Source organism: Vulpes lagopus, chromosome 2 (assembly GCF_018345385.1).
Source record: "Vulpes lagopus strain Blue_001 chromosome 2, ASM1834538v1, whole genome shotgun sequence".
NCBI lineage: Eukaryota > Metazoa > Chordata > Mammalia > Carnivora > Canidae > Vulpes > Vulpes lagopus.
The window spans coordinates 43,957,758-43,974,405 of NC_054825.1; the positions used below are offsets into that span (position 1 = coordinate 43,957,758).

Below are 16,648 nucleotides of genomic sequence, written 5' to 3' on the forward strand. Positions count from 1 at the left end.
CTGGCTGCTGCCCAGCCAGGTCCCAGTGGGCCCAGCACCTCAGGGCACTTCCCTGGGGTGTGTGTGTGGGGGGACACCCCGCTCCTCTGGGCAGCCCAGTTCATACTTACTTAGCTCTCCACAAGCTGAACTGCTAAGAAAGACTTTATTAAGAAGGCCGGGAGTGAGGATGGCAAAGAGCCTGGAGACGGACACACTGGTACCAGGGGTTACAAACAGTAAGAAACACTTTATTATAACTTTACAACATATAAATAGCTTGGGGCAAATCTGTGCTTTCTGGCAGCTGGGCGGGCGTCAAGTCTCGTCCCCTGCAGGCTCCTGCCTTCCTTCACATTGCACTGTTCGTTGGGTGGCTCTGGCCTCGGGGCCCGGTGGTGGGGGTTGGAGAAAAGGCCGGGTGGCCCCGTCCCACTCTCCGGCTCCTGCGGTGGCCTACGCCTGTCATCTGCTCGGGTTGCGGCTGGTGTGGAAGGACCGCTCCTCAGGGGTCAGGCCAGCAAAGAAGGGGTGCAGCAGGGCCTCCGCCAGTGTGATGCGCTGGGCAGGGTCAAATTCTAACATCCTCCTCATCAGGTCAAACAGCTGCACGTGCTCCAAGGAGTCCTGGAGCATGTAACTCTGCTCAGGGACACAAGGCGCCTCAGTGTGACGGCAGGCTCGTGGGAAGCCTTGCTGCACGGGTTGAGGCGGCAGTGCCGCCTCCCTGGAGGACTACTTTGCCCTCCTGACAGCAAGCAGCTCCTTTCCTTTCATGCCTGTGTAGAGCGTTTGGCGCGGTGCCTCTGCCCCCGCATGCAAAGTCCTGACAGGTGGGTAGAGATCACCTCTGCAGAATTCACGGGTCCAGGCACCGAATGCCGTTGACAGAGGCTTCCGGGCCATGTCTAGGTCCTCCCTCCCCCTCTCAGCCCTGCCTAGTTCTTCCCAAAACTGAGAGGAGAGGGGGCAGGAGGCAGCAGGTCTCTGACATCTGGCTCTTCTGGTGGTTCCCCAATTACATCCAGAGCCACCCTGTGGGGAGGGGCCCCTCGGCCAGCCCCTGGCAGCCTTTAGCTGCCCAGCCTGTCTCTGCTGTGTCTGCCCAGGGCCTGGGGTCTCCTCAGCAGGAGTTGAGTTGGGGGAAGCCAGGAACTGACCTTCAGAGGTTTGCAGTTCTCCTTCACATACCGGCCATCAGAGCTGTTCTCATCCCAAACCAGGCCCCCTTTGTAGAAATACTTCTGTTTCCTGAAAGTGAAAGAAAAGAAGGGGTTGATGTGGTAGGGGTGGCAGAGCGACAAGTCATGGGTGGAGGTCGCGGAAGACAGTGGCAGTCGGGAGTGGCCGCAAAGCGAGGTGCAGGATCCTAGCTGGCCCAACCGAGCAGGGCAGGAATGTGTGCGCGGGTGGTTTCCCAGGTCACGCAGTGTGGTGCTCGGGAGGGAAGGCTGCTAGGAGTCTGGGGGAACCACGATGTCCCAGGAAGACTGGCCAGTGGCCTACGGCCAGCCCGGAGGCTGCCACCAGGGCCTTACCTGGTGCGGTGGATCATGTGTGACGGGATGGGCCCTAGGATCTTCTCCATCATCACCAAGTGTTCACGGTTTTCATGGGTCTGTTGGGGTTTCGGGGATAGAGCAAGCAAGGCTCAGTGCGAGCCTCAGCCCCTCACAGGAGGTAAGGGACGGACAAAAAAGAAAGATGGGCAAGTGTCTTCTTGCCCCCAGAGATGGGAACCCATCAGTGAGCAGTAGTCCTGGCCTCTGACCTGGTGGCAGCCGCCAGCCCCTTCTCTCAGGGTCAAGTTCGTGCTCCGGGGCCTCTCAGACCCGTCCATCAGCGAGCACCTATCTCCAGTTCCTTTGCTCACTCCTCCCGGAACGTGCCCTGCCCTTCTCTGCACCCTCACGCAGGCTGTGCCTCCTCCCCCCTCCGCCCCGGCCTCCATCCGGAGGCCGAGCGCTCCGCTCCACTACACTGACGTCAGGAGCCCGGGCGTCCCACCCGTCGGAACGGGTGGGTGGTCGCAGGGCTGCCCAGCCCAGCCCAGTTCCTGCAGCCTGCCCAAGCAGGGCCCACGCGCCGCACCACAGGGGGCCTCACCTGGAAGAGCGTGAAGCCCCGGTAGTACTCAAAGAGAATGCAGCCGATGCTCCAGACGTCACAGGGCTGTGCCCAGCCCAGCTCTGAAAGCCAGCGTGGGGAGAGAACAGGAGACTCCGGTCACAGGTCAGCTGCCCTCCGGCTGGCAGGACTCTTGCCCAAACCCAGAGAAGACCCTCTCCCGGTGAGGTCCAGTCAGCGCCCACAGGGACACTGGCCCCTGGCGGCAGGCACCTCCCTGCCTCCAGTCCTAACCCTCCCAACAAGCGTCCACGTGGTCAGAGTTGGGGCCGCACGGTCACTCACCAAGAATCACCTCAGGTGGGCGATAGTGACGGGTGGCCACGATGGTCGTGTGGTGCTCATGGTCAAAGGTAGCACTGCCGAAGTCAGCCACTCGGATGCTGGTGTTCTTCACCGATTTCTCCTCGCAGCTCTGAGGCAAGGGAGTCGGGTCAGGAGTCCGACCCAGCGGGTGACCCACCCCAGAGCAGGTCTTGCCTCTCCCAACCCGTACCTTGTGCTCATTGTAGAGGGTTTCAAACTCCGAATTCACAAACAAGATGTTCTCTGGCTTCAAGTCTGTGTGGGTCAGTTGGTTTTCGTGTAGAACTGGGGAGGCAAGCGCGGAAGGAGCCGGGCCTTGAGGACCTGGCTGCCCTCGGGCCCCTGCCAGCCGCAGACCAGGCCGGCCAGGCTTCCCTGACTTCTCTGTGCCTGTGGCCCTGCCTGGCTCCGAGTGTTCACCCAGAGGGGCAGGCACGGACACCCTCCCTTTAGAGAACCTCCCTCCACCTCCTGGGTGGAGGCCTGGCCTCCTCGGCCCGTCTCCCCGAAGCTGCAGCGTCAGCTGAGGGGGCTTCTCTCCCCAGTACCAGCTGCGGTACTGGCGGGCCAGGGGCAAATTGGGAAAAAGTCACTAAGTATCAAGATGACGGCGACAGAACACTCCAGCAACCACCCCAGGGCCGGCCCTGGAGCTGCTCCTCGTCCCTCAGCCTGGGGGAGACATCCACCTCTTTCCTCCAGCCCCTGCCCCACCAGTGGTGGCACCCGCCACTTCGTGCTCCTGTCTCCTCCCCGACATCACGTGCCGGGTCCCCTCGGCCAGCTCGGGTGTGTGTCCTGTGCCCTCTGCCTGAGCCGACCCCGTGCAGCCTAGCTCCGAGGCCCGCCCTCCACCTGTGCAGGAGCCCGGCCCGTGCCGACCACCACGTCCTGCAGCACGGGGTGCGTGGGGCCTACGAGTCGGGCCGCAGCCTTTCCATCCTCCACGGGCATGAGGGGGGGCCTAGTGGCTGGGCTGTTTCTGGAGCTGCGCCCCCTTCTGCCTGAGAGGCCCCTCCCCCGGAGTCCTACCCGAAGGCCTTTCAGCCCTCGGGGCCCCGCAGATCGGCTGGCAGGGTGCACGCGGCTGCCCCTGGCGTGTGGAGCGTAGACGCTTACATCTGAGGGCGTGGCAGAGCTGGTAGGCCATGTGGCGGACGTGCGGCAGGGGGTAAGGCTGGAAGTTGTTCTCCTTCAGGAACTCGAAGGTGTTCTTGCCCAGGAGCTCGAAGGCGATGCACATGTGACCGTGGAAGTTGAACCAGTCCGACATCAAGACACACAGGCTGGAGAAGAATGGCGCGCAGGGCTCAGCCTCGGTGGCGCTGGCTCCCCGGCCCTCCCTCAAGCTGGTCGCTGCCCCTGGGGCAGCTATTGGGGGGGGGGTCTGACTCGAGCTGTCCTGCCCTGGCCACCATCCCTGCACCTCAGGAAGAGATGGAATCGCGCATCCCTTCTCCAGCCCCCCTGAGCTTCCCGAGTCTGCAGGAAAGGGACTACCCAGCGTGCGTGTGCCAGAGAGGCTCTTGGCTCTCCTTTGGAGCTCTCTGACCACGTGGGGATCCAACAGTTTCGGGGCGCATCTTGCCTGACCCCTGCCGTGACCCACGGGCCCCTATTTATGGAAGCGGGCCTGGGAGGCTTGCCTCAGTGCACAGGATGGATGGGGGGACCTGGATGGCAACTCCAAGCTCCACCAGCAGGACTCGCTGGCCCAGCTGCCCCGGCTCCATGGGTAGGGAGAGGACACAGCTGGGGGGTCCAGGCCACGGGGCTGAGGACGCCATCCCCACTGGAAGCTTCCCCCTGGTTACCTCCTGACACTCACAATTTGTTCTCTTTGTCCTTCTCCTTGATTTTTTTGAGAACGTTGATTTCTAGCCGGGCGGCCTCCCGGTACTTGCCCACGTTGCGGATGATCTTCAGGGCAACCTGAGACTTCCCTCTGGGAGCCGGGAAGGAAGCAGGGGTTCTCATGAGAAGGTCCCTAGCCCCTCCCCCCACCCTCCACCCCAATCCGGCAACTGCTGGCAAACGGCTTTCACAGCTTTCGGGACTCCAGGAACAGGACCCCAGGACCCGCTCAGAAGAGTGCAGACACCCGACACCCGGCCTGCCCGCAGGCAACGCCACACCTCCCTCTCCCAGCAGCAAGGTCCCCTGGCGTCTGTGAGTTAGTGGGTCCCTTCCAGCCTGGGCTTATCCGATGGCAGCCACCTCGGGCTCCCGAGGAGAGTGAGAGTAGAGTAGAGGCCTAGCCCGCTCGGTGACCCAGCCTGTAGGCCAGTTACCTTGACCTGGCCAGGCCACCCCAGCCACATCCTCCTTGCGGCACCCCCTTGACCTTCCTAAGTGCCTCTCCGTGGCTGGGCAAACAGCTCCCCCTGGAGTGGGGGTTCCAGGATGGGATGAAGCCTTGGACAGAGGGTAAGGGTGCCAGCAGCAGGGTCCTCTCACCGCAAGTCCCCGGGGCCCTTTGCTACACTCCAGCCCCCACCCCAGCCTGCCTACCAACCAGCCACAGCATTTATCCGAGACCACTGAGTGCCAGGAGGCCTCTTCAGCGTCTAGTGAGGACTTTTAAGAATTCCTGCTCCAGGCGTCCCAGCCCCAGCCCCGCCCGGCAGGCCACCGCAGGATGCCAGCAGAGCAGGGGACGATGGCTATCCGTAAGGGACACCCCGGTTTCAGAAGCCGTGGGGAACTAGAGTGAGACAGCCCTGGCTCATAAGGACATGGCCCCCTGAGGCCTCTGGAAGGCTGGCCCTGGTGCCTAAGAGAAGGCTCACAGGTCCCAGGGCAGAGGCATCTTCTGGAGAACGCACTGGTTTTCTCTCCCTATCCCATTTCCCCAGATCCTGACGGTAGGCAAAGGCCACTTGCTGCAGGCTCCTAGAGCAGGATCCCTCAATGGCAGTCTGATGCTCAACACCGGGAACGCATCACGTCCCCAGGCAGCCACCACCAGGGTTCCATGGCTCGGAGGATCCGCCCTTTCCTCTCCCAAGGAATTTACCTCCTCCTCACAACCCCACCAGCCAATTCCCTTTGGACCCCCCAGGAACTCCGGGAGCCTTGTGCCTGCCCCTTAGTGACTTCAGATGCTTACCTCCCCTCTATCTACTCAGGGTGGCACAGCCCAGAGAGCTTAGCTGCCCCCATGTGCCCAGCTCGCAGATCTGGCACGTTTCTTGTCACAGTATGGCCTACGCGTCCCTATGCCCTCTGGCTCCAGTCCTAACCTGGGCCCACTGGGTCCGAGGGGTGTGTAAACTGGAATTGGGAGCCCAGAAGATTTCCTGTTAGTAGCTGTCACCACCTTATGTGGAGGCCACAGGGCCGGCCGTCCTTTCTGAGCCCCGTCTGGGGGTACTCAGCACCATCACTTGACAATCGGGGGATATGGGTAAACCCTGAGCCTCTCTCTTCACCTCTACTACAGCAGAAAGGTCACAACAGGCAGCGTGCAGCTCCAATGAGACAGCACGGTCACACGCGCTTGGGAGCCAGAGCACCAAACCAATGACCGTGCCATTAAAGGAGGGAGACGGGGCGCCCAGGAGGCGGTCTCCCAGACTAAGGTGGAGGGGCATGAAATCTGGAAGGCAGCAAGGTTCCCCAGAGGTCTCCAAACACACACAGGTATCACCCCGTTCCACCCGAACACATTCAGAGGACCCATGGTCAACGCTGGCCACCCCGAGGCGGCAGTGGCCACAAGGTGAGAGCCCAAGTCTTGTTTCTCTCAACAGGGACGGGCCCAGCCTCTCAGGCAGGCCCCAGAGGGCGGGCTTGCACTTGCTCTCAGCCCAGCAGTGTCCTCAAGCCCCGCAGGACCGACGCCAAAAGTGACGGCAGGAAGCCGACCCCGACCACAGAAGAGCCAGGGCCCCAGCCCTGTGCGGATGTCACGGCCACCACAGCAGTGCCCCTGGGCGGGGATGCCGCATGCCTGTGGAGCCCCGAACTTCTCCCCATTCCAGGGGATCAGCAGAAGCCCGACATGCGCGGGCCAGCACCCTGCTATGGCGCCGCCCTTCGGAAAGCACACGGGGGCTCGGACTGCCGCCACCCTCAGGAACCGCAGGCTAGCTCTTCCCAGGATGACCGCTCACCTGGCATGGTCCAAGCACTCCACCACTTTGCCGAACGTGCCTTCGCCCAGGTTCCCCACGATCTCATCTAGGAGAGAAAAGAAGCAAGGCATGAGGGCCTGGAGGGCAGAGGGCCGGCAGCTCCTGCAAGTTCACAGCATTCAAATTCTCAAAAACAAAAAAGGTTTGTCTCTCACTGCTACACTCTTAAAAACAGAAGTTGCTAGTGTCTGTGTCATTCAGGCAATTACTGGTGGCCCCGCAAAGGCGCCACGAGCACTAGAGGCCCCTCCGGGCAGGAGAGGTCTCGTCTAACAAGGGGGTAGAAAGTAGAGAGGTAAAGTTTTACGAAAGGTGGCTGTACATCGCTCTTGGAGCCAATCGCCGATCCGGCACACCAGGTGGCCCTCCTTGTCATCTTCCACACTCCGGCTGCTGCGCTTACTGCTCTGTTGGCTTCTCTGCATGCACCGCCCCCCGAAACGCCATCCGACCAATCGCATGGTAGGCGGTTCCGATTGACAGATTGAGGTGTCAGTCAAAGGCAGAGGTGGAGACGGTGAGGAGCCGGTGGGTTGGTTGGTTGGATTTTCCAGATCCCAGCATTTCATAAGGCACACAGCATATATAACGATAGGGATATTGCAAGGGACACGTCAAGACACAAACTGACTTCAAAAACAGAAAAGTAAAAACAGCTACAGGTATGTAAAGAAAACTCGGACATTATCTAAGAGAAGGGCGCCGCCAACGCTCAGAAAGACGACCAGCCTCTGCTGCTGAGGGGCCAGGCCACGCGCAGAGCCACGGTCCCAACTCCCTTCTCGCCGAGTGTCCCCCTCCCAGGCCCTCCCGTGATGGATCCAGCCGGGGTGAAGACGCAGTGAGAACGGCGCAAGAAGGTGGCCGGCTCAGCCCGGGCCCGATCGTCCGGAATGGTCAGAGGCCGCTCTGGCTTCCACCGCAGAACGCCCAGCCTGTCGCTGCCTGCCTCCACTCGCACACGCAGCCCTGCACATGCCCGACAGCTGCCACACAGAGCCAAGCTGCTACCTGCCCCCGATGGCATCCGTGGCCAGACTTCACATCGCCTCCCAGCAACGGCCTTCCGTCGGCAGCCCTCGTGCCACCGGCCTCGAGCAGGGAAGGAGCCCGGGATCCTCTGGGCCGGTCGCCCTCCTACCACGACGGCCCACACAGGCCCCACACCAGCTCCTGCCCTGGCCTTGGCACCCACCATACTCACGAGCCAGGCCATCCTGAGCCTCGTGACGACACGGGGCACCAAAAAGAGAAGCAGCAGAGCTGCAGACCTGCACCGCCATCCTGCAGCAGAATGTGGCAATGTGCACAGAGGCCACTGGGCCACGCAGGCCGCCCGCGGTCAACCCTCAACCTGTGGCCACTCAAGGAAGTCACAGGAAAGCTGAGCAGAAGAGATGCCTGGCCCCTGCACCGGTTGCACCACTACTCCTTGGGGGGCCTCCTGGCCGGCGGGAGGGAAGAGAGATGGGGAGAAGAAGAGAAGACAGCACATAACCTGACAGACACACAAGTGGCCTTCCTCGCAGGGGCTCGAGGGCAGCGTGCACTCCCGGGCTCGGCAGAGATCTAGATGACCTGGGCGCTACCACCACTGCCAGGCCCTGTTCCTGGCAGGTGGCCGGCAACTGGACAAGGCCTGGGCCGCAGGCCGCTTAGCCGCCTGGTCAGATGGCCCGTCGTATGGGCAGCACGTCCTCCTGGTCTCAACTGCCCCTCCCGGGAAGAGGCGAGGCTGAAGAGGGCCTGGCTGCAGGTCAGAAGGCAGCGTGCAGTCCGAGCTGCCAGGCAGACCTCCCAACCCGTGGGCGCTCCAGCCTTCAGGCCCCCGGGGAGGGGTGTGGAGAAGAGAGACCTTGGAGGTGGGTGCTGTCCATACCCGAGAGAGCTTGCTGTGCGTGGGCCACGCCGGGGTGGGGAAGGACCAGGCCGCGCAGCTCCAAACCACATACCAGCAGCCCTATCAGGTTCCCTAAGTGTCCCCGGCCACTCACACCATGTGGCCTGTGCCCAGAGCAGCGTGTAGACAGAGACAGGCCGGGGGCCAGCCAGCGCCGGAACCAGAGCCCCCCGCTGCCACTGCCGACGGGCCAGTAGACGGAGCGGCCGGGCCTCCTACTCAGCCCTGCACCTGGACCAGACGACACAGACACACACACACATGCACGCACACCCGATGCGCGTGCGTGGGGCTGGCAGTACTCACCCGGACCAGCCAGCCTGAGAGAAGGCTAGAGAGACAGGAGGCCTTTAAGCCCCAGCCAGCACACTCTGGCCACCACTCACCGAGGAGGCGCTGCTACAAGACCTGGTGCGGCGTTTGTGGCAGTGGTGGGCGTGCTTGCGCGTCCGGTACGGCTCCCTCTCTCGGGACCTCCGACGATGGTGGGAACGTGAAGATCCGTAGCAGTCCTCTCCAAAGGATGGGCTCCGCTCTTCACACCGGTACGTGTCACTGTCACGGCGTTCCCGGTATCTCCTCTGGTAGGGCAGGCGGTCGTGGCTGCCAGAGGAAGATGGGAACACTGGTAAGATGGGAGCTTCCCTCCCACGGGCCCAGGGTTTGCTTCTGGGCAAAAGATGTGTGGTGAGGCTCCCAAAAAGAGCTCACAAGGCTTGGAGCAGAGGCATCTAGACCTGGGGGGAGGGGAGGGCGTGTGCATGAGGCCCAACGCTGGCGGTAGGAGGCAGAGCTCCGGGGAAGGTGAGCGGCATGAAGGGCCTTGGGGGTCCCCACGCCCACTGAGACAGGACCAGGGACCCAGCTCTGGAAGGGATGGAGGCTACGTTCTTAACCCCACTGAGGGAAGCTCAGAAGTCAGCAGGGGACATGCTGGAAAAGAGGGGAACACGTCTGGGAAAGAAGGCTCAAGGACAGGGAAACGGGCAGCAGGACGGCAGTGAGCCCGGGGCCCAGGAACACTGCTGAGATGGGGGGCGTGTGTGGCAGGGGACAGGGGCAGAGGCGGCCGGCCCCAAAGCAGCCTCCAGGCTGTCTCCCCAGCCCCACCGAGGGATGGGGCCCCTTCCTCCCACCTAGGCCCCTGTCACCTTCTGGACCGAGATCTCCGGGGCGGAGGCTCCCTTCGAGACGGGTACCGCAGTCTCCCTTCGTGCTCCCGACTGTAAGACCTCCTCCTCTTCCATCGGTAGCTCAGGTACGGGTCTGGCTCAGGGGAGCGGTATCGCTTACAGTGATGCATCTAGGCCACGAGAAAGAGAGCCCTGCTCAGAGGGCAGCAAGGCGTGGGGCTGCTCGGCCGAGGCACTCCTGGAGAAGAGGCCCATTGTTGTGTTTGGGGGCAGCCCCTCCCAGGGGTTTATGAAGCCAAAAAGAGCTCTGAGGTCACACTGGTCAGACAGCACACAACGGGCAACACCCTTCTCTGCCAGCGAACAAACAGCTGCCTCCCCAGCGCAGCATCACGGGCCTGGGGGCCTGAGTGCCCGGGGACACCCGGAGGACCGGCACAGGTGCCAAGGCAGAAGGGGGGCTGGGGAGCACCTCCCCGGCGACCAAGGCCAAGGGGAGGAGAGCCTCCTGTCGGTGCGGCTCTATGAAAGGACTGGTCTGTCAAGCCAGAGGCCAGAGTCACAGGCCGGTTGGCAGGGAGCCAACACTCAGGAGCAAAAGGTGAAAGCCCTCAAGTCTGAGGCCAAGTTGCCTGGCCGAGGCCTTGAACTGGACCTCACTCAAGGGAGCAAAGACCACATGTCAGTGTGAGGAGCCACGGGCAGAAACGAGACCTGCCCTTGGAGCAGGCGACGCAAAGGGTCTCACAAACCGGCCCTAGCCCGCGCAGACTGGGGGCCATCCAGCCCCTGCTACTCCGTACTCCGTCTCAGCACTGGTAAACCGACGCCAGCATCCTCAGAGCCCCCAACTTCCCTGCCCAAGACCCCCTGGAATCCTCCGACCCGCTGCAGTGCCGCGGCAGGCCATGCCTCGCCTCTCTGGATGTGCCCCTTGTCTAGACGCCCTGCTCCCGTCCCCTCTCCTGTGCTCCTCTTGGGAGCAGCCGGGGGGGGGGGGGGGGGGGGGGGGGGGGAGGTGCGGGGCTGAGCGTGTGGCAAGCTTGCGCGCTTGGAGGCAGGCCAAAAGGGTCCTTACCTCGCCATCCCTGTTCAGTGGGACTTAAACCTGCCACAGAAGATCGCCAGGCTGGATCAGACAGCAGCTGAGGAAGACGGCTGTGAGGCCAGCTCCCCGTTCCACCCACACCCAAAACCTAGCCCTGCCTGCGTCCGGAGGCTGGGCCAGAGACTGTGGCGGCCTTCGTCCCAACCCCTTCCTGGGCCTTAGCCAACCTCCAGTGGTGGTCAGTCCCAGGCTTGCTTGGTCAAGCACATTTGGACAAAGCCACCAGGGCTGCCCCATCTCATGAGAAGGGTCTGAACAAGCTCCTCGTGGGTGAGCAGGGCAGCCAGGCGTGTCTGACTAAATCCCTGGGAGCTTCTCCAGGACCCTGAGAAAATCACTGCTTTCGTCTCCCCACCAGCAGGCTCTTCCCCATCCACCTGGAGGCCCAGGCCCCGGCAACCCCTGGAGGTAAATACTATGTGAAATCACCAACAGCTCCCCAAAAGCTTAAATTGCTTTTCTGTTTTGATGACCAGCTGACTAATGTTTCACTGTTTTCCTGCAATTACCTAGGCCAGGCGCCCAAGTTATGGGGTGAGGGCAGGATCTCATGTCTCCCTGAGTGACGTGGAGCGTGCTCTGGTGGCCAGGCGGACAGAAGCACCAGAGCTGGAGGACGCGATCCTCCACACTCACGCCCCGTGGTTACTTTTGGATGATGCTGCCCCAGCGCTGCAACCTCAAACCTCACCCCCAAGACTGCCTCCTGGGACCTGGAGGATTCATGTGTCCACCCGTGTTCACCATAGTGAACCAAACACAAATTCAGAGCTGCCAGAATCCCAACACTGCCCCTGCCAGCTGTGCGCCTGCTGTCAGGCAAGCTATTCAACTACCCTGACCTTCGACTTCCTCTGGCAACGAGGGAACAGCCATCCCTCCTAGGGCTCTGCGAGGATTTAATTATGCCACTTCGACAATACCTAATGGCTTTGCTGAAGTCAGCCTTTCATTAGCCAGATTAAAAAAGATTCCAGGTAACACCTCTGAGTCTATGTTAGAACAGAAACAATATTTTTTTTAAGCCCCTTCCAAGAGGAGAAAGAGCCCTGGGTAGAAAACCCCCCACTGAATCCTAGTGCTGCCACTTTGTGGCCTCGGGACCTGACACAAGTCACGCTAGGCCTTGGTCACCACACCTGAACACTGGAGACAACACCGTCGGGCCCACCTGGCAGAGGAGGTGACAAGGAGGAGCGCTCCCAGCACCGCACAAGGGATCCGAGGGCGGTGGCCTCTCCTTTAACGCATGCTAGACCCAAGCGCTGGGAGCAAGATGCCCCCATCTACCCCTCCTCATCCACGACCTCGGATGCTCTGAGACCCCAGCAAGCCGGTTACTTAGGGGTCACAGTCAGGTCCAGGGGGCTCTGCTCTTGCAGCGAAGAGGGAGACCACGTAAAGGAAACCGGGCCGGGCTGGCAAGCGGAGCAGCCGGCGGGCGCCTCTGCGCTCCCTGGCCCGCCGCACCAGCGCCCCGCGGTTACTTCTGGCCGCCGCCGCCGCACCGCCGCAGCCTCAAACCCGCCGCCTTACGAGCCGCTGCCACCGAGGGAAACGCTCCTCCTTTTCAAGGGCACGGAGGAGGGAAGCTGGAAAGCCGCCAGCCCCGCCTCGACGGGAGCCCGGCGCAGGCAGCTCCCTCCCCGGCTCCGCAACGGGGCGCCCGCGCCGGAACCAGCGCGCCCCGAGCGCCCCGGCCCTGCCGGCCGGCCCGGCCCCTCCCCCGGCGGGAGCGGCTCCCCCCCGCGGCTCCATCCGCGGCTCCCCCCGCCGCCGGCCCCGCTCGCATCCCTCCCTGACGCCCCTGCGGCCCCGGGCCCCTTCCCCGTAACCGCCGCACCGGGCGGGGGGCCGGCCTCAACCGCGATCCAACTCCGGGCGGCGCGGGGAGGAGCCTGCAGGCCTCGCGCAGGGGCCGCGGGAGGGTCCGAGGCCCGCGCAGGCCCCGGGGGGACCCCGCTCCCGGCCGCCCGGCGCTCAGACGCCGCGGCCCGACACCCGCACCGGCTCCGCGGGGCCCGGAGGTCGGGGTCTGCGGCGGCCGCCCCTCCGGAGAAGCCGCGGGTCAGGGGTGAGAGGTCGGGGCCGCGGCCAGAGGCGGGCCGAGGAGGAGGAGGAGGAGGAGGAGGAGGGGCCGGGACCCACCCGGGGCCAGAGGCCCGCGCCCGGCGCGCCCGCCTCACCCCCCGCCGCCGCCGCGGGCCCGCACTCACCGTGGCCCAGGATCCGGCTGCGGCTAGGCCCCACTCCCCGCTCCGAGCGCCTCTTCCGCTTCCGGCTCGGCCTCCGCCGCGCGGCCCCGCCCCTCGCGTGACGCGGCGCTCGGCGGGCCCCGCCCGGCGGCCCGGCCTCTCTAGCCCGTCCCTCGGAGGCTCGGGGGGCGGGGACCGGCCTCTCTAAGCCCGTCTCTCGGAGGCTCTGGGAGACCCGGCCTCTCTAGCCCGTCTCTCGGAGGCTCTGGGAGACCCGGCCTCTCTAGCCCGTCCCTCGGAGGCTCGGGGGGCGGGGACCGGCCTCTCTAGCCCGTCTCTCGGAGGCTCTGGGGGACCCGGTCTCTTTAGCCCGTTTCTCGGAGGCTCGGGGGGCGGGGGGACCGGCCTCTCTAGCCCGTCCCTCGGAGGCTCGGGGGGCGCGGACCGGCCTCTCTAGCCCGTCCCTCGGAGGCCCTGGAGGACCGGCCTCTCTAGCCCGTCCCTCGGAGGCCCTGGGTGGGGGGGACCGGCCTCTCTAGCCCGTCCCTCGGAGGCCCGGGGGGGGGGGGGGGAACCGGCCTCTCTAGCCCGTCTCTCGGAGGCTCTGGGGGACCCGGCCTCTCTAGCCCGTCCCTCGGAGGCCCTGTGGGGGGGGACCGGCCTCTCTAGCCCGTCCCTCGGAGGCTCTGGGGGACCGGCCCCGCCGCCGTGCGCACTGGTTCCGGGGGACCGAGAGGCCGCCCCTGGCCGCGGTCCGCCCTCCGCGTGTCGCGACGCACGTAGGCCCCGAGCCTCGACCGGGGAGGCGGCCCGGCGGCGGGCGCTGGGAGCTGGGAGCCGGGAGGTGGGGCCCGACGCGGCCGGGCGCCTGCATCCTCCGCCGCGGAGCCCACCCCGCCCGCCGGCTCCGCCCTGCCCTCCCTGCCCTGCTCGGCGCGCGGCGGGGCGGCCTGTTTCGCTGCGGCCCCGGGGCCCGGAGGGCGCGGACCGGCCCGGCTCTGCGTGTGCCGCGGCACCGGGTGCGGCCGGGCCCTCGACGCCCCCCGTGCCCAGGCCGCGCGGTCGGGGCGGGGCCTCCGCGGACCCGGGGGCCGAGCGTGGGCCCGGCTGTGCCCCTCCGGGCTCCGGGCCGAGCTCGGGAGACGGGCCCCGGGGGCGGGGGCTGGGTTCCCCCGCCGGGCGGGCGACGGGACCCGGTGTCCCCGCCGCTGTGTGGCCCGCGGGCGGTGGAGGCTGCGGAGGCGCCGCGGAGGCTCCTGCCCCCGGCCCCGCGCTGCCGCCCCCACGCGGGAGCCCCTGCCTCCCGGGAGGGAGGATGCTCTCGTTTTCTGGAATGGGGGCGCCTGTCCAAGACCTTCCCCCGCCCCCGTTCCGCCACGAGAGCTTCTTTGCCTCGTTGTTCCTGGAGGAATCCCACCTGGCGGCGAAGGGGCGAGCGGAGGAGGACGTGACCGGGACGTGACCGGGTGCAGGGCACGAGCGCCCCGCAGTGAGGGCCTGACCCGTCGCGCCGCGGGCTCCAGCGCAGGGCCTGGGCCGAGGAGCCGCCTTCCACATGCGCCCACCAAGCCTTCTGGCTCAGGGGCCCCGGCTGGACCCGCAGCAGCTCCCGCCCCTCGCTCGGCCTCTTGCCTGCTGGGCTGCAGCTCCCCGGCCTCCCTGTCCTGCCCCCTCGACTCTCCACGGCCTTTGCCTTCTCTGGGCAGTTCATTCCCCTTTGAGCCTCCGCCGGGACCGGGAAGCCTCCGTGGGCGCCCCAGGGCCGGCCAGGCCCCCTCCGCTGCCCCGGGCCCTGGGCCCTGTGCCTTCCTCCGCGCCGGCTCCACCCGGCCAACCCGCCGGCAGGCCCGAGGCCACCAGCCCCCACGGCCAGCAGGCAGCGTTCCCAGTGAGCACTGGGGCCATGTCAGAGAGGCCCTGCGAGGTGCTGAAACGTGGAGGGAGCGCGCAGAGGGGCTGCAAGGATGTGGCCTGGCGTCGAGGCCGTAGAGTGTCCGGGTGACAGCAGGGAGAGGGCTGGTGGGTGGCAGCGATCCTGAGCCAGCAGGTCAGGGGGCAGGGGAGCTCAGCCTCTCCTCAGTGGACACCCTCTCCCCGGGCCCACACAGCTGGGGCAGGGGCCTTGGTGCCTGGGCCGTGGGCGGAAGGACAGTGGTAGGAACCCAAGGCCCCGGCCCAGAGGCGAAGGGAGGCTGAGCAGTCCCGTTGCCAAGCTGGTGGCTGGTGGCGCCCGGGGCCCCCATCATACAGCCAAAGCTGTGGAAGCCTGAGGCGTGCCAAGGCACTAAGCTGGTTTAAGGCCTTCTGACCCCCACGTTAGAGATAAATCATGGGTCCCGGACACCCGTACTGGGGGGGAGCAGCAGGGGCCACGGAGCACAGGCCCAGTTTGCAGCAGTCCCGCTTCATGACCTGGGGCAACTGGTGTCCCCTGCTGAGCTTCAGTTCTGCTGCCCCAGCCAGGGAGGCCCGGGGAGGCCCGATGAGCTTGGTGGTCAGCAAGTGGCCGGGCCAGTCAGCCCCACGGCGCTTGGAAGCCGTTGGACTAGAGATCTGCTTAGTGGGGTCAAGGCTGATGTTGGTTTGAAATCTGAAAGCCCTGGGCCCCGGGGCCGTCAGGGTTATAGGGGGCCGTCAGGGTTAGTTGCGCGCTCAGCCCCGGGGCCTCGGAGCCGCTGCTCTGAGGGCAGGACTGCCCCACCCCAGGGCGCACACAGAGGTAGAGCCCGTGGCCCTGGAGCCTGCCCCATGTCTCCCTGGCACGCCCGCTCCCGGAGGCCCAAAGGGTGCAGGGGGGCGTCGGGGCCAGGTCAAAGCCTTTCCTGGCAGGGGCTCAGCCCAGGAGCGGGCTGGAGGCTGTCAGAAGGACTGTGGGTGTGGCCGGCGGGGGGCGGGCGGTGCAGGCAGCACAGGTGCTGCAGAGGTGGGATGCGAGCTGGGACTCCGCGGGGCCCTGGGGGGCTCCTGGCCCAGCCGTCGCCTGCCCCCACCCCCCCGCGATCTTCCTTGCTTATCCGAAGCCCTGAGCTAGCAGGATCCTCTTCCCAGGCTGAGGGCTCCAGAATGCTCAGGGCTGGGGCCCACATCTAGGTCGTGTTATCACCAGGAAGAAGGCTTGTCAAGGTCCCCTCAAGGCCCAGTTGCCCCTGGTGAAAGCTACGGTCCCCAGGGGAGAGGAGGGTGAAGGTTCATGCAAGCTGAAGGTCCTAGGGGAGGTACCCAGCACCCGTGCCCCATGGGAGGGTGTGGGCAGTGCTACCCTGTGACGGCCTAGTGACCTGGGGGTCTCAGCCCACAGCTGAGCCCTCCTAGAGCTCCTGCTCCCTCCCGTGCCTGGGGTCACCCTGGGGACCCACCTGGCAGCCTGTCTGCTCCTGCTTCCCAGCTCTTATTCCACGACAGCGTCCCTTGTCTTGTTGCTGGAGCTCCAAAGCCATCAGCGGCCGGTCCGCCTCAGGTCCGGCTGGCAGTGGAAGGCCACACATCTGGGGCCCGTAGCGATAATAGTTGGGCACCCCCTCTGCGCTGTGTCCCTTGTGTGTGAGCCAGGGCACAGGTCCACGCTGGGCTGGCGGTCATCACAGCTGGCTGGGCTCATCACAGCTAGCGGAGCCAGCCTGCTCGATCGGGGTCCACAGGCGCGGCTGTGCCCGGGGGCAGGGACGGCCCTCACCAGCACCCTGTGCAGCACCCCACTCCCGCCCCTGGCAGGTGGAATGCCCCTGGCCCACCTGGAGCCGGAGAGGCACAGTGGCCAGGGGGCC

The 16,648-nt window shown here is 65.3% G+C and overlaps 1 protein-coding gene across 4 annotated transcripts; it reads right to left on the reverse strand.

Moving 5' to 3' along the window:
- Positions 1-209: 209 nt before the first annotated feature.
- Positions 210-14,645, reverse strand: CLK3 (CDC like kinase 3). 4 transcript variants are annotated; one of them, XM_041742917.1, is made up of 13 exons: positions 14,517-14,645; positions 9,600-9,751; positions 8,835-9,051; positions 6,871-6,967; positions 6,528-6,594; positions 4,241-4,357; positions 3,532-3,698; positions 2,603-2,697; positions 2,392-2,521; positions 2,086-2,168; positions 1,518-1,597; positions 1,140-1,230; positions 210-621 (listed from the first exon to the last, which is right to left on the reverse strand). In XM_041742917.1, the coding sequence occupies exons 2-13, from the start codon at positions 9,749-9,751 to the stop codon at positions 445-447; spliced, it is 1,473 nt and encodes a 490-aa protein (XP_041598851.1). In that variant the 5' UTR covers positions 14,517-14,645; the 3' UTR covers positions 210-444. The 4 variants fall into 4 exon arrangements, with proteins under 4 accessions (XP_041598851.1, XP_041598847.1, XP_041598849.1 ...); XM_041742913.1 differs by lacking the exon at positions 14,517-14,645 and adding an exon at positions 12,906-13,050; XM_041742915.1 differs by lacking the exon at positions 14,517-14,645 and adding an exon at positions 12,838-12,891.
- Between the last annotated feature and the right edge of the window lie 2,003 nt (positions 14,646-16,648).

Coding starts and splice junctions, on each gene's coding strand:
- CLK3 (XM_041742917.1), bottom strand. CDS start 9,751: ATGCATCACTGTAAGCGATACCGCTCCCCTGAGCCAGACCCGTACCTG. Junction 6,968..8,834: donor CTTGTAGCAGCGCCTCCTCG/GTGAGTGGTGGC, acceptor CGGTGCATGCAG/AGAAGCCAACAGAGCAGTAA. Junction 1,231..1,517: donor CACATGATCCACCGCACCAG/GTAAGGCCCTGG, acceptor TTTCACTTTCAG/GAAACAGAAGTATTTCTACA.